Source organism: Apodemus sylvaticus, chromosome 10, assembly GCF_947179515.1.
Source record: "Apodemus sylvaticus chromosome 10, mApoSyl1.1, whole genome shotgun sequence".
Classification (NCBI taxonomy): domain Eukaryota; kingdom Metazoa; phylum Chordata; class Mammalia; order Rodentia; family Muridae; genus Apodemus; species Apodemus sylvaticus.
In genome coordinates, this window is record NC_067481.1 from 57,197,884 (window position 1) to 57,213,687 (window position 15,804).

The 15,804-nt window shown below is 42.0% G+C and overlaps 1 protein-coding gene across 2 annotated transcripts in view; it reads right to left on the minus strand.

Moving 5' to 3' along the window:
• The window catches only part of Myh8 (myosin heavy chain 8), a 29,148-nt gene that overhangs the window by 12,127 nt on the left and 1,217 nt on the right, over nucleotides 1–15,804 (minus strand). The window contains exons 3-20 of one of the 2 annotated variants that reach the window (XM_052195486.1): nucleotides 15,604–15,760; nucleotides 12,578–12,605; nucleotides 12,372–12,480; nucleotides 12,192–12,284; nucleotides 11,996–12,059; nucleotides 11,313–11,411; nucleotides 11,114–11,217; nucleotides 10,821–10,959; nucleotides 9,601–9,719; nucleotides 9,365–9,514; nucleotides 7,794–7,964; nucleotides 6,415–6,724; nucleotides 6,240–6,307; nucleotides 3,903–3,990; nucleotides 3,702–3,819; nucleotides 3,425–3,548; nucleotides 3,202–3,338; nucleotides 1,594–1,849 (exon numbers count right to left, since the gene is read on the minus strand). In XM_052195486.1, coding sequence (XP_052051446.1) covers nucleotides 1,594–1,849; nucleotides 3,202–3,338; nucleotides 3,425–3,548; nucleotides 3,702–3,819; nucleotides 3,903–3,990; nucleotides 6,240–6,307; nucleotides 6,415–6,724; nucleotides 7,794–7,964; nucleotides 9,365–9,514; nucleotides 9,601–9,719; nucleotides 10,821–10,959; nucleotides 11,114–11,217; nucleotides 11,313–11,411; nucleotides 11,996–12,059; nucleotides 12,192–12,284; nucleotides 12,372–12,480; nucleotides 12,578–12,605; nucleotides 15,604–15,760 — 2,334 coding nt within the window. Of the gene's footprint in view, nucleotides 1–1,593; nucleotides 1,850–3,201; nucleotides 3,339–3,424; nucleotides 3,549–3,701; nucleotides 3,820–3,902; nucleotides 3,991–6,239; nucleotides 6,308–6,408; nucleotides 6,725–7,793; nucleotides 7,965–9,364; nucleotides 9,515–9,600; nucleotides 9,720–10,820; nucleotides 10,960–11,113; nucleotides 11,218–11,312; nucleotides 11,412–11,995; nucleotides 12,060–12,191; nucleotides 12,285–12,371; nucleotides 12,481–12,577; nucleotides 12,606–15,603; nucleotides 15,761–15,804 lie in introns of both variants that reach the window. The other variant, XM_052195485.1, reaches the window with a different exon arrangement.

The following is a 15,804-nucleotide window of genomic DNA, read 5'->3' on the forward strand; positions in this document are numbered from 1 at the left end:
CAGTTTTTTATATGTAAATAAGAAGGTTGTAATAGTTAATTTCTGATCACTATTTAGTTGTTATAGTCAAAGATGTTGATTTAGTGACCAATTGGTTTCGATGTCAATTATTTTATCAATACTAGTTGCCAAATAGGATTTAAAAAAAAAGAAAAGTAAAAGGTAAATGGAATACATTTCCACACAGCATTTTTAATTCATTCCAACGTTTATGATTGTCCCTAACACTATAATTGCTTGAAGTTTCCATTTCTATTTAAAAAAATTACTTATTATCCTCAAAGTGAATTTCAGAATATATAAGAACAAGCAACTCTGAGAAATATGCTGCTATCTAAAAATTTTATAAGTAACTAATTAAAGGACTCAAAAATTCAGCCGCTAACTTACTAGATGCCTCTGCCTTGGGGATTTCTCTAGCTTCTCAGTGTGTGTTTTATCTTAAGTGTTTAAACTGGATTCGGCTGAGGACTTCTTGTGTACTTGATCTTACCTTTAATAGTGATGCATATTTACTCTGATCAACCATGGAAAGAGACAGGATCTAGTTTCAAACGTTTGGAAAACTATCCTTCCCAAGATTTCTTCCTACCACTGTTGGGTTTGTTGACCCAAGAAATGGGCAGTTATGTCTGACTAAGTGCTCTTTCTGGATTCCCTCCCCTCCTTGACTACAGCCTCTTCCTGGACTCAGGAAGGGTGACCTTGAGAGGCTCATTCATGGATGAAAGAGTTGGGGAGGGTGTCACGCACTGCCTTCCGGAGTAAGGCTCAGTGAGTTAAATCTCAAGGAAGGAGGAAAAGAAGGATGGTTATTCTAACTTTTTTAAAGACAGGGTTTTTCTACATAACCCTGGCTGTCTTGGAATGTACTATGTAGACCCTCTGACCTTGAAGTCACAGAGAATCTGCCTGCTTCTGACACCCAAGTACTGATTAGCTTGTCTTATAAGCCAGGCTTAAGCACTCAGACTTTCTGAATAGAACCTTCCTTGTGGAGTTTATTATTCATTTATTTATTTATTTATTTATTATTGTTGTTGCTTTTTTTCTTGCATTTTGCTGAGAACTGAACCCAGGATTTTTAGCAGATGGGAAAGTGCTGTACTGTACCCCCCTCTTTTTTACTCTTTATTTTGAGACAAAATCTCACTCCATTGCTAAGGCTGAAATTGGCTTTGGCCTTGTTTCATAGCCCAGGCGGGCCCGTGGGATCCTCCTGGCTCAGCCTTTGAAATAGCTGGTGTTAAAGCCCCTGTACTAGTAGATTTAGCTCAGAACTATATTTTTAAGGCTGGGATAATGAAGCCAAGTCAAAGAGATAAAATATCTGAGTAAGATCTGGGAATTTTGCTTTAAACTACTTTCTTCAAAGTTGTGAATCCTCCCTTTGCCCTGTGTAATGTAGAAGTAACTTGCTCTCCTCCTCAACACACTAGTGAAAGGAAATTAAACCAACAAAATAAATCTTCTCCCCTCAAAAGATTTTTTTTTCCTCAAGAAAAGTCCCATGATTGACGTGACAGTCTCTGAACGTCCAGGAAGCAGCCCCTGCAGCTTGCTGCCATGACATGGTGAGAAGAGCGCACTCACAGATTGAACCTGGAGTTGCAGGTCGTTTTTCTCTTTGAGAAGAGTGACCATTTTTTCCTCCAGCTCCTTCCTCTTTGCCTCGGACTTGGCCAGCTCATCTTTGGTTTTCTGGAACTCCTCCTTCATGGTGGCCATCTCCTTCTCGGTCTCCGCGCTCTTCAGCAGGGGCTTGATCTTGAAGAAGAGTTTCATCCAGGGCCAGTGCTTGACATTCATGAAGGCGCGGATGTTGTACTGGATGCAGAAGATGGATTCTCTGGAATGTGGGGAAAGATGGTGTAATCATTCCACCTGCCGCAGTGTGATTGACACCCATTGCAGACAACATGGCTTTCCTGTACTGATGCATGCATGTTCATCCTGACAATCAGAGTTAGAACCTATCGTCCTCAGTATCGCTGCTCTGCTAATATGAAGCAATTGAGTGTTCTCAGTTCCTGCCAAGCTGGCAAAGATGGGCTGAGTGTGGAAGGTACAGATTATACCATCTGGGCAACCCCTGCCGTAGGAAGAACAGACACTTATGGCAGGAGTGTCTGGGAGAGCATGGCCATTGGAATCAGATTGTGCTGTCCTGCTGTTGCCACACAGCTGTGAGCTTCCAGGTAAGTGGCCATAGGCTGAAGGATTCACCTCACCTCAGCCCAGCTACCCTTTCCTTCAAACTGTTCCTGTTTTGATTACTGCTGAATTAGCCACCTTTCTCTTGTTGGTGCCTTCAGGTAATATACGGGCTTTTCTAAATTCTCTCAGTCTTGTCAGCGCAATAAGTTCCTTAACATTTTTTTTAGCAACAAGTAAACTCCAAAGTGGCTTTATTTAAGCTAGAAAAAAAAATGAATGCTAAGAGTGGTGCAGTCTTCAAGTGATAGCAATGGGCTGGCAATGTTTGGGTGGCTTATACAATATGTAGGCATCTTTAAGTTTAAAATAAAACCAGGCAGGTTTTATTTCTATTGGTTCAGTTGCTAGGAAGTCCAACTCTGAGAAGGCAGATACCTTGACACAAGATATGATATAGATGAATGGAAAAAACCCTCAAAACTCTTATTACGCCAACCTTAAAAATCCAGATGAACAAAATTAGTAAAATGTGTGTGTGTGGCTAGAGCAATGTATAGAAATGTTGTATAGATGAGTTGGAGGATGTTAATTTGGAAAAGATGAAAGGGACTTGTCCCTAGGTAGATTTGGGTGAGTGTTAAGGTCTGCTCAGCCATGAGAATAATTGTTTAGCGTGGCTGGGAAAGGCGGTATGGTTAGATACGAAAGATGTGGTGGGGAATAGAACCGTGACAGCCAAGCAAAGCAGCCTGAGTTCGATGTGGAATTTCACGGAGAGCTGGGAACAGAGATGTGGGATGATAAAAACTGCTTGCTGCAGAATGATTCTGTGTGTGAGATGAATGGGGGTGTAGGCGGGGCAGAAGCCAAGAGAGAAGCTCTGGGGAGGCTAGCCTGAAGGGTGGCACAAAGGTTAATGTGTTGTAGGACTTAAAGCTCATGCTAATCTCAGAATGAGATGATCAGTGAATGAGGAAAACTGATGGACAGTCCCTGGGGTGGGGACAGGGGCCTTGTGATCCCGAGAATATACATAGCTGTAACCTTCTCAGCAGCATCTTCTGGTACTCGACTCTCATTAGATAGCCCCTGCAGACCGCCTGTGTTCTTGTTATAATCTGGGCCAGCTTTTCATCTCTCATTTCTTCCAGGAGACCCAGTAAACCAGCTTTGAAGAAAACCTGGAGGAGCAGAGAATCACAAGTCATCCCAACACTTACTTAGACCATGGGTTCCTTGGTCAGGTATACAGGAGTCAAAGCCATACCTTGGTGTGTCCAAATTTATACTGAGTGTGATCAATATCAATAGAGCCCAGAAGCTTCTCAGAAGCCTTCTTGCTGTCAATGAACTGCCCCTCCGGAATGGCACTAGCATTTAAAACCTTGTATCTGTACAGTTAAACACATAAGGAATGGTCAGAAAGGCATAATCACTTACCCTACTGCCACCAATTAGAAGAAGCTGTTTAACTCCCAGAACAAAAATTTAAGTAGAGATCTAATGATCTAATAGTACATAATCATAGCATTTAGTGGACTGACCTCTGCTTGAAGTCCCCATACAGGATCCTGCTGGGGAACCCCTTCCTGCAGATGCGGATGCCTTCCAGCACCCCGTTACACCTCAGCTGGTGCAGGACCAGTTCATGCTCCATGGCACCTGCACACAGAGAAAATCAGTGAAATCCTAGGTAGTGGACTTTCAGATTGAGCCCAGTTTGTTGCTAGTGCGTTGTGTCTCACCAGGGGTCTTGGTTTCATTGGGGATGATGCACCGTACGAAGTGAGGGTGTGTGCTTCTCAGGTTGGTCATCAGCTTGTTTAAGTTTTCCTAGAGAGTGAGACAGAAGAGTTGTGAAAGCTGTGTTTTGAGTTTCTTTTACTTCCTTTGCTTCTTTTCCTTTTTGGTAAAAATTACACAACACATCTTAGCTACTGGACATAAGCATATGAGGCTATAACTGCTGTGCATTTTGAAGGCTTTCAGCATTTAACCTGCTTAAATAGTCAGAAGGCCAAAATGCTGGGAAGAAATGCAGATCACCAAGGTGTCCATTATAGCACCTAGGTCCAGACAACATGGTCAGTGGCCTCCAGACAGAGGCAGTATTCTCAGCCAGCATCAGAAGACCGACCATAGGCTGTCTCTGCCAAAAGGGACCAGACTGATTTTGTGTCATCCTCCATCTCCCTAGGCTTTTTGTATGAAACAATGCAGATGACCTCTGTGGCCTCTCTTGTCTTTAGCACTAATAACTTTCACAGTAGCTGGCAAGTTGCAGTGAAAACCTGGCTTAGGAATCATTCCAATCTTTATCATTCAGATCATTTCTTGTGTTTTTTGAAGAGTGTAAAAGCATGAGTCAATATAATTCTATGGGGGTGGATCTTGGGCGCTTGAAACCATTTTCTGCCTAGAGTATATGGGGGAGTAATTGATTATGATAGAAAGTGGTCACTCAGCCAAAAAGAATGCATGCAGATATCTCTCACATATGCTTTTCCCACGCATTTCAGCCACTAGGAAATCAAAACAAATAGCATGAAGATCTAAGCCTGAAAGTGCCTTTATGGCCACCCAGAGGGATCCATCCCATATACAGTCACCAAACCCTGACACTATTGTGGATGCCAAGAAATGCTTGCTGAAAGGAACTTGATATAGCTGTCCCCTGAGAGGCCCTGCCAGAGCCTGACAAATAGAGGCAGATGCTTGCACCCAACCATTGGACTGAGCTCAGGGTCCCCAGTGGAGGAGTTAGAGAAAGGACTGAAGGAACTGAAGATGTTTGCAACCCCAGGAAGAACAACAATATCAACCAACCAGACCCGCCCCCCAGTGCTCCCAGGGACTAAGCCACCTCCAAGACATCAATGGGAGGAGAGGTCCTTGTTCCTATGAAGACTCCATAGATGCCCCAATGTAGGGGACTTGAGGGTGGAGAGTTGGGAGTGGGTGGGTGGGTTGGAGGAACACCCTCATAGAAGCAGGGGGAGAAGGGAAGGGATAAAGGGTTTCTGGGGAGGGGGCAAACTGGGAAAGGGGATAACATTTGAAATGTAAATTTAAAAATCCAATAAGAATACTTTTAAAAAAAGAAGAAATAACAATTGCCAACCCCCCCCCCCAAAAAAAAACAAAAAACAAGTGCCTTTACAGACAAGTTTACAAAGAAAACTTCTGTTTTGTTGGATAATGTAGATGGGATAATGTAGTGAGATGGGAAAAGGATAAGACCAACTTTTCTGGTTAGGTCAAAGGTCATTGGTCATATTTGCATTTCAGTTTTGAAAGCAATGAGGTATCAAAATTCTCACAAGCAGTCCTCTCAGCAGGAGCTGTGCTGTGTAAGAGTTATAATTGCATTATGGGAATGTTCAGGCATATAATGAAAAATCTCCACTATTTTGTAAATAGAAGTATTATTCTTTGGTAGTTTACCCATCTATTTAGATCACTAGGCTCAGTTTTAGTGACTTTTTTCTGTTCCACTGATCTGAGGGGGAGAATGTATTTGGGTGGGCGGATGCTCTGAAGAATGCATGTTCATTTTCAAAGGAAACAGAAATCCGGGCAAGATGGTCCATGCCTGGGATCTAGCATCTAGGAGCCTGAGTTCACAAGTTCAAGGTCAGTTTGATCTACATAGGAAGATTTAGTCTCAAAGAGAACAAAGGAAATCTCATCTCCTCAAAGGCACGGTTAATGGGATTGGAACACAACCCTCACAGGGATAATCACACTGAGGTTCAGAAGTGCTTCCTTTAAAAGCATCCTTATTATTGGTATTTATTCACATGCGTGTGTGTGTGTGTGTGTGTGTGTGTGTGTGTGTGTGTGTTGTGCCCAAGAAGCTTCTAAGGACATGTTGTCATTCCTGAGTTCAGCAGGTAATCATAATAAGGAATAAAGAATAAAGCTCCCACCCTTACCCAAGTATTGTTTTATCGCTGTCCTGATGAATGAATATTGAAAGTGATTCCTATCGCTATCCCAGTCCCTCCTAATTTATTCTAAATTGCACAGATATAATACATAAAAACTGAATATGTTTCTATCAATTTAAATTTATACTTTACCCTGAAAAGGGCTGACACAGTTTGGAAAGAAGAGCCCTTCTTCTTAGCTCCTTTCTTTGCACCACCATCTGAGATAAAAAAGAAAGCCCGTCAATGACGTAGGCTCCCCGGGGTCAGAGTGGTATAGGAACACTCTGAGGGAATGGTTTGATTTGGATGGAGGACACACAAGTACCTGCTTCAGCACTGGCGTATGTGGAAAAGAGGCTGGCCAGGGTTTTCATTGATGACTTCTGGTACAGCCCCACCACGGTCTCATTCAGGGGGTCCTTGTTCTTGTCCAGCCAGCCAGTGATGTTGTAGTCCACGGTGCCCGCATAGTGCACCAGGGAGAAGTGAGCCTCGGCCTTGCCTTTGGTAGGCTTGGGCTTCTGGAAGTTGTTGGACTTTCCCAGGTGCTGGTCATACAGCTTGTTCTTGAAGGAGGTGTCTGTCGCCTTGGGAAACATGCACTCCTCTTCCAAGATGGAGAAGATGCCCAGCGGCTGAATTCAGAAAAGTAGACTACTGTAAACTTCACTTTTCTTAGTGGATGCAGATATAGTGGCTGACATTTGAATTGTGAGCATTCCCAGTTAAATAAAAGCACAGAGTAAGTTGGGCTCCAAGCTCGAACAGTCCCTTTGTTATCTCTCATTCAATCTGTAGCATTAGGTTCAACCAAAAGGATACCCACAGAGTTTATGGGTAATTTGTTAAATACCTTGTATTATCATACTTGGCCTGTTAAGTGAATTAATTTGTTGTCAAAGTTTTAGTTTACTTCAAAAAGGATGTACTGGAACTGGGGAACTGACTCAGCAGGTAGGAGAGCTTGCTGTGCAAGAACACAGGTAAAAGCAAGGTATTGTCACACGCATACCTCTAACCCTACTGTCGTGGGGCAGGTAGGAGCTCACCAGCCTAGTGAGCTATCTCAAGAGAGTAAGGCAGGGTCTGACAGAACAGGATACCTAGCATGCTTCTCTAGCATTCACATGTGCACAGGTGATGTTCCTACAATGTTTGAGCATAGGCATGTGTACATGTGCAAACACACATACACACATACACACAAACAAACAAACAAAAATACAAATGACCCAAACATTACTTAAGATATTTTGGATATTTAGTCTTCTTTAGTAGAGATTATTTAAATAGCACAAGCAATTTGATTTCTTGCTTTTGGATACACTGACTATATGGTCTGTGTATCAGTTCTTATTTAGAAAATGTTTATTTCCTTTAATAATGTCCTAGACTCTAATAGAGGCAGATTAGAACCAGCAAGAGTGGTTTAGTAAAACCAACTGTCACAGACAGAGTATTCACAGCTGCCTTTAAACTCGATATAAGTCGGTGTTGGACCAAAATGGGGCAAACTGAACTGAGACAAGTCCTCCCAAACCCTTCTCATGCTAGAGTTGTAACGAAGTGAATGACTTCTGAATGGTGCTCTTCCAGTGTGTTTGGCTCTCAAGTGATGGGAAGGACAATGATTCTTTCTAAAGTTTCTTAAGACATCTGACATTCATCCTCACAGCCAGAGGCCTCCAGGAAAGTCACACACACCTTCTCGATGAGCTCGATGCAGGCTGCCAGGTCCATGCCGAAGTCGATGAAGGTCCACTCAATGCCTTCCTTCTTGTACTCCTCCTGCTCCAGCACGAACATGTGGTGGTTGAAAAACTGTTGCAGTTTCTCGTTGGTGAAGTTGATGCACAGCTGCTCCAGGCTGTTAAACTACACAGAGAAGCAGAGATTTCCCGGGTTAGGTGGATATTTATAGGAGTAAAATCTGTTAATGAAAACATTCTTGTGGAAGATAATCTGAATAGAGCAGTGAAGTTACACATAAGTATTTAAGCTAATTGTTGTTTGGTCAATACTCCCAGGAAGAAATGTCTTTCCTGTGAACTCTGGATATTGTTTGGGTATTCAGATATCAAACACACTTCAATTTTTCCTTCCTCCCTTCTATCCTTTCTTCCTTCCTTTTTCCTTCCTTCCTTTCTTCTTTCCTTTCTTCCTTCCTCTCTCCATTTTTCCTTCCTCCTTCCCTCTCTTCTTTCCTTCCTTTCTTCCTCCCTTCCTTCCTTCTCTCCTTTCTTTCAGAGTCACAGTTTCACTAAGTGACTCTGGCCGTCCTTCAACTCACTATACTGACCAGGCTGACCTTGAACCCATAGAGATCTATCTGCCTGTTTCTGCTTCCTGGGTGCTGGAAACAGAGCCGTGCAGTACCACATCTGAAAATGCACATTTCATTTTCCTATCTGTTCTCCTATCTACTACACTACGGTCCTAATAGAATCTGCTTTCCATTCACCTGTAAGAACACAAAGACAAGAATGTATGTCAAGGTACTGTGGCCCTGTGCTTCATGGTTCTGACATACAATAGAAAAGTGGCTTATTAGAAAAACTTATTAATAGAGGTGGTGATCTCTCTTCTCTAATTCTAGAAGAGTTCATACTTTTACCTTTGGCTGTCTTGTTTTTAAGGAAAGCTTGTTAAGACACTTGAATGATATGTAAAGTAAAATGGACAGTTAGTTTCTTGTCTGTTGACATCAAATACCCCCACTTGTCTGATCCATGAAAATAGAGATTGTGGTGCAACACAGCAGTTGACGATCTGAGAGTCTCTGTAATCACTCACTTTCTCACATTACCTGGGATAAAGCTGAAGCCTGACAGGGAAATAGTTTCTATAAGATAAACCTGGAAGAGGAGAGGCCACATCTATGGCTGGGCTCCTCCCTTTCCTGCCCAGGTCAACACAAGATGCCTCGCATGTGTACCAAATGCTGCAGATAGATCCTGACTTGGCTTTGTGTTACATATGCTTGATTTTCCTTGTGTATTAATTTTTCAATAATAATAATAATAATAACATAAACTTCTCTTTCTTGGAAGTTAAATGAGGCAACATTTTGAAGTCCCTAGAATATTATCAAAAATATACTGACTGCTCAATAAATTTAGCTGTTATTGTTTTCTGTTAGCTCTGAGATATTTTAGGGCTAATTCTTGTGCTAGATTCAGTGTTGAAGCAGGCAATATGTACAATATAAATGTCACTTAGTACATTGAAGTTCAAAGCTGTATCCCTCACTTCATATTAATATGAAGATAACTCACATCAAAGATCTCAAAGCCAGCGATGTCCAGGACCCCGATGAAGTACTGCCTGGGCTGCTTGGTGTCCAGCTGCTGGTTGATGCGGGTGACCATCCACAGGAACATCTTCTCGTAGACTGCCTTGGCCAGGGCACCCACTGCATTATACACCTTTACAGACATAGCAATGTTTGTTAGTGTTATTAAGCCGTGTCCCTTGGGCTGCAGTGTGTAGTTTATGGAGGACACGTGCTTACTTGTTGCACCGTCTGGCCTTTGGTGACATATTCGTTTCCGACCTTGACCCTGGGGTAGCAGAGGGCTTTGAGCAGGTCAGCAGAGTTCAGACACTGGAGATAGGCAGCCTTGTCAGCCACTGTGGTGACACAAATCGGGAAATGTTTAATAATGGACATCCTCCTTAGCCTCGAACCTTTGTCCTTCCCCTATCCAATTACTCAGTTATTTAGGCTATTAAAAAAAAAAAAAAAAAAAAAAAAAAAAAAAACCTAAACCAAAACAACCTTTAAATCATGTCACAAAAAGCCAAATGAGGTTCTTTGTATGTATATTAAGGTACCTGGTAGTCACTAAATGGCTGGTCACTTATACTGACTTTTACTGACTTGTTGCAAGTAGGATTTGAGAACAGTTTCATTAACCACAATAATGGTGTTTATTGTGATAATCTGTACAAGGTTCAAGACATAGACCCTTCCTTTAAGGCTTCAGGTATTGCTGGAAGGGTAAGATAAATAAGCTGTAACACTCACTATTAGGGAGGGTAAAAGGCGGGGGAATTGGACTCTTTTCCTGGTTCTACCTTTCTAGATTTGACCTGAGCTGATCAAAGGAACCTACTTTATCTAAAAACACAGCAAGGGTTAACTTAAGTGATCCTCCTTAAAAGTCCAGTATATCTGGACACATAAAGTATGTGCCGTGCTATGTGTCAGAATGAAAGGGAACCTCTGGAGAAGATGAAGGGAGATGGAGAGGGAGGAGGGCATGTTTTGGGGCAGGTGAGTAACTGGGTGGTGGTTGCTATTTTCTTTGTCCGCTCCTTTTTATCTTTCTTGCTTGTTGCCTTTGACAGGTGTGTGTATGTGATATACATACATACATACACACATACATATATATATCATACATACATATGTCATACATACATACATACATATGTGTGTAGATGCATCTGACCTACCTAGATTTCCCACCTCATTCTGTCTCCAGTTCTCTGGCCCTAGGTGAGCTTATATGTGGCTGCTGAGGTTTGATATACCTTATTTTAATTGGCAGTGATGATGAAGTAAAGGAGGAGTGAAAAGGGAGGGTGTGGAGGAAGCCATATGTGTACAAAAGTGTGCTGTAGTCTTCAGAAATGCAGTCACAAGGAGCTAGGGGTATGGGTTGGGATTTAAAGTGTTTCAATTTGAAAATTCTCCGACTCAAACCTACGTAGAGGGTATTTTGGTACCTTCAGTGCCATCCGGCTCAGCCTGCTCCTCCCGCTGCTTTTGCTTGAACTTCATGTTCCCATAATGCATCACGGCCCCTGTGAGTTTATAGATGGACACTTTCTCTTCAGGTGAGAAGCCCAGGATATCAATGGCACTCTAGCAGGAAAGATGAAAGGGCAGAGGTTAGGGTAGAAGACACTATAAGAATTTATAATATACACCAAGGTGACCACACCTCTGTGGGGCTCGCTGTTGCCGTTCCCACACAGCATGGGCTTTTTAGAAAGTGTGTGTCTATACTATGGCTTACGTCTGTGGCCATCAGCTCTTCTTGATCATCAATGCTGGGCACCGTGATCTCCCCCTGACTGACAAAGGCGAAGTCGTATGGGTTCGTGGTGATGAGGAGCATTTCTGAGCACACAGAATTAAGGGTAGATGTTTGACATGAGAAATTGTTAGTATAAAATTTTTACCTCCCATCCCACAAACTTAAAGTTCTTCCTTACCAATTAGCTCTGGCTTCTTATTGGAGGTGATCTGATAAAAAATGTGGTAACTTCTTTCAGCTTTTAGCTGGAAAGTGACTCTAGACTTCTCTAGAAGATCTGGAAAGAAAGAGATCAAACTAGGAAAACATTCTTTTGACACATTGTAAACTTTAGTGTCTTTGGCCCTACAAACTGAGGGACACTACATTTCAGTGTGCTCTTCCCATAGTTACATATTAGAACACATGACAGTCGCCATGTACCTTTCCATGTGGGGGCAACACTGAAGCCCACTTCTTCCCCGGAATTAGTTTCAAATGGGGGATCCACAACCTCTGTGTGCTAGTCAGCTTCTAGTGTTTTTGGATCACCTCACATTATCTATGGTAAAGTCTACATTGGAGACATTTACCAAATTGGAGCTAACTGGTAGGTAACTCTGGAGGTAGGAAATTAGAGTTGCTTCTGAGGTTTGGAAGTCCTCTGCAAAGGGGAGTGGATCATTAGCCTAAGACTGAGAGCTGGGTGAGACTGAGATACTGAAATAGTGAACTGTGGGTGAGTCTGGCATTATCTCACCGACAACTCTAGCAGCCAAGTGCTGTTCTGCAGGCTTCTTACATAGAAAATGTTGCAGAATGGCCATGCAACCAAGATGGCTTGTCTCCCCCACTTAGATTTTCCATGGTCCAGTTACTCACATGTTTCAATATCAGCTGATGCCAGTTTCCCTGTGGTACCGAAGTGGATTCTAATGAACTTGCCCTGGAAAATATAAAGACATATTTAGTACTAAACATTGAATCACACAGAGATAAGCATCTAGCATGTCATCTTAAATGGGATGATCCCAGCAAGTAAGGACAGGTAGGGTCCCTTTGTGATCCAGAAACTCACAAAGCGAGAGGAGTTGTCATTCCTCACAGTCTTGGCATTCCCAAAGGCCTCCAGCAGGGGGTTGGCACTGATGATTTGATCTTCCAGGGTCCCCTAGAAAGAACAGTCTTTGCATCTGGGGTTCCAGACTTCTGTGCACGATAGCAGAGTCTGAACCCATATTCTGGCTACTAGACCCACCTGCATTTTGCCAGACTCCTCCTTCTTCTTGTCCCCTGTAACTGCAATTGTTGCAAAGTACTGGATGACACGCTTCGTGTTCACAGTCTTCCCGGCCCCGGATTCTCCGCTGTTAAACACAGGGGAAAGGAGGTCAGAACTGTGCGATCTACCAGCAATGGTTAAGACAGTTGCTGCCAACCAGAAAGAAGAAGAAAGTCACATACGTGATCAGGATGGACTGGTTCTCACGATCTGTGGAAGCAATAAAGACCACCAGTCAAAACTATGCATATTCAACAGAAAGTAATTATGATGGATGAACCCAGACTCATCTACTCTTAGAGTAAGATTTGTGAAAGCAAGAGGCAAGGAATCAACTATTTTCTTTTTCTTTTTTTCATTTTATTGTTGTTGTTTTTTTAGTAAATACCCATAACATAAAATCCATCACCTTTTAAATTTTCCATGTGTCTTTGTGGTGTGTATGTGTAAGTGCATGAGCACCTGTTGAGTGTATACACATATGGAATCCCTAGACTGGTCCTTAGAGTCTTCCTTGATCACTGCACTGTGTTCACTGATGCAGGGTCTCCCAGTTGAACCTAAAGCTCACAGATACATCTAGTCTAGCTTTCCAGTTTGTTTGGGGGTGGGGAGAATCCTACATCCCCCAGGCCCAGGCTGCATCTGCTTGGTTGCTAGGGAGCCACATTATGTTCCTCCTGATTATGTGGAAGCGCTTTATTCGTGGACCTGTTTCCCTGGTTAGACTTACACTATTTTAAGTGTATAGTTCTGTGGGATTATGTTCTCTCATGTTGTACAGCCATCATCAGTACTTCCTGCTTTCAAACATCTTTTCATCTTGTAAAAATGACCCTCTGTATCCATTACATAGTGGCTTCCCATTCCTCTGGACCTGGCCACCACTCCTCAACTTTCTGTTGACAAAGTTGATTATTAATTAAGCCATCATATAAACAGAATCACACAGTGTCTGTCTTTGTGACTTTTTTACTTATGCTCATCTGTGTTGTAGCACTGCCAGAATCAACTCTTTTTAAAGGAAGAGTACTATTCCATTGCATGACTATACCATCCTTTGCCTAACTCTTCATCAGTTGGTGGGTGTGTGGGTTTCTTGCATATTTTTGCTGTTATAAATGCTGCTGCTATGGACTAGACCTGCAAAGAGATCTTGGAATGCCTGCTTCCGCTCCTTTGGCTAGCTTCCCAGAAGTAGGAACCATAGATCAGATCCTTATTATAGTAAAATTGCTTGAGAATCATTTATTGTTTTCCATAGCAATTTTGGCATTTTACATTCCCACCAACAATGGATGGTATCTTGTTTCTTCACTACTTTCTAATACTTCCTGTTTTCTATTTTTTATCATAGTTATCCAAATGCATGGGTGGATATATTTTATTACTTTATATTGTTACTAGAACATTTAAATGCACATAAGAGCAAAGATTATAATAATGAGACTTTGGGCACCCATCCTACAGAGGAATAGTCATTAATACGTGGCCAATTTCATGGCATTGCTATGCTATTCCAACCTCACTGGATTACTTTGAAGAAAACCACAGACATCAGGTGATTTTAGTTATAAGAAGTAGCAGTCACAGGATTGTGAGGTCATTAAAGACCTTAAATGTTGCTTAGGTGACATCTCCCACTTAGCAGACAGTGAAACTGAGACTTAGAGGAGAAAATAGCTTCTTAAATTTGAGTTACAGAACTAGGTAAGGTTGAAGATAGGTATTTTCACGTCCATTTTGCCTGTTTCTCAACTTCTTGTTCTCTGTCCAGATTTTGGTGTCACTAATTTGACTCTTGGCGATGTCAAATAGGAAATGGTCTATTAATTGATTGATTGATTGATTGATTGATTTCCTTTTAATATAAATATTTATTTCTATGTAATAATGCATTTTATGAAATTTCTAGTTTATCAACTCTGCAATTCTGAATTGATAGATTGTGGATTTTTGAGACTTCTAAGTTTAAAAGTATTTCCAGAGAAAATCAATACAAGTCTACATGCTATTTAGATGTATGTACACACTTAGACTTTAAAAACCTTGAGCTTCTGTTCAAGGAAATGGGTATGAATTTTGGATCAATAAGATTGTCTTCTTTTTCTAACATGAATAAAATCATGTACAACATTATTGCATCTAGGAGAACAGACAAGAAAACAATGGTCTAGTGTTTTAGCCAATGTTCAAATAACTCTAAGCAGGTCAATGCCATGTTTCTGTATAATTTTGTGTGAAAATTGTGTTTGGCAGCCTAGGTGATTTTAAATTTAGGGTAGCCCCAAAGCTGGGAGAGTCATTTGGTGTATATTGCAGTTTCTGTATATTGAAACCTCTGGTGGGAGCCAACACCTGGGCAACTTTAAGGAAGGTGGACACAGAGTCCTTGTGAAAGTCCAGGCCAGTTTGTCATAGGAGGTCCCTGTTGTGTCACTTTCCCTCCCCTTAACCTCCCTTTAAAAGACAAGAACAAGACATGAACAAGAACAGCAATATGAACAGAAAAAAAAAAGAGAAATATGTCCAGCTACCAAAACTCCACAGGAGACAGGGAACGTGGGAACTGAGGCCATATGCAGAGGCATTTGGTATGTGAAGATCAAAGGATTTAGTGCTGTTCTGAGACCTATCATGAGCATGCTTTGATAAAGTGGGACTAACAAACCTGAGTGGGAGAATGTTTCAAAGTCTGTGGGAGGGATTTTATAGGTTCTCTTTTCCCATGCACTATCTCCAGTTTACTCACACTCAGTCCCTAAGGCTGGCAACATCAGCTGTGTCATTTGAAAATCCACATATGAATTCAGAGTTCTCTGGATATGCCTGAGACTTTTTTTTTTAAAGACTGTTGAGGAGGTAAATACTTTTAAAAGGATCTCTTTGAACTTTTTTTTTTTGTATCCAAGTTAGGAAAAAAAAATGAGGGAAGGCACTAATCTGTTTTCAGAAACTGACTACTTGCTTTGTCTGAACTGCCATTTGCTGGCCCTGTTGGCTTGGGCGGGTCAGTGAATTCCGGAGTGTCACCGTTCACATCCTAAAGTGGAGATGACTGCCGGAAAAAGCAAATGTCATGCTGTGGTTGGTCTTTGGAAATGGCAGGTCCCATGAGGCACAGGTGTCTTATAATAAGACCGGAGTGAGCTCCGTTTGTCCATCCCAATTGTGTGTGCACATTCCTATAAACAGATGCCCCACTCACCCGTCAGCATGAACTGGTAGGCGTTGTCAGAGATGGAGAAGATGTGAGGCGGGGCCTCCTGGCGCTTTTTGCCTCGGTAGGCCGCCACCACCTCTGGGTTGTACACCGGCAGCCATTTGTAGGGGTTGACGGTGACACAGAAGAGGCCTGAGTAGGTCTGGAGAAAAGATCAGAAAAGTCAATCTACTGTCTCTTGTTTCA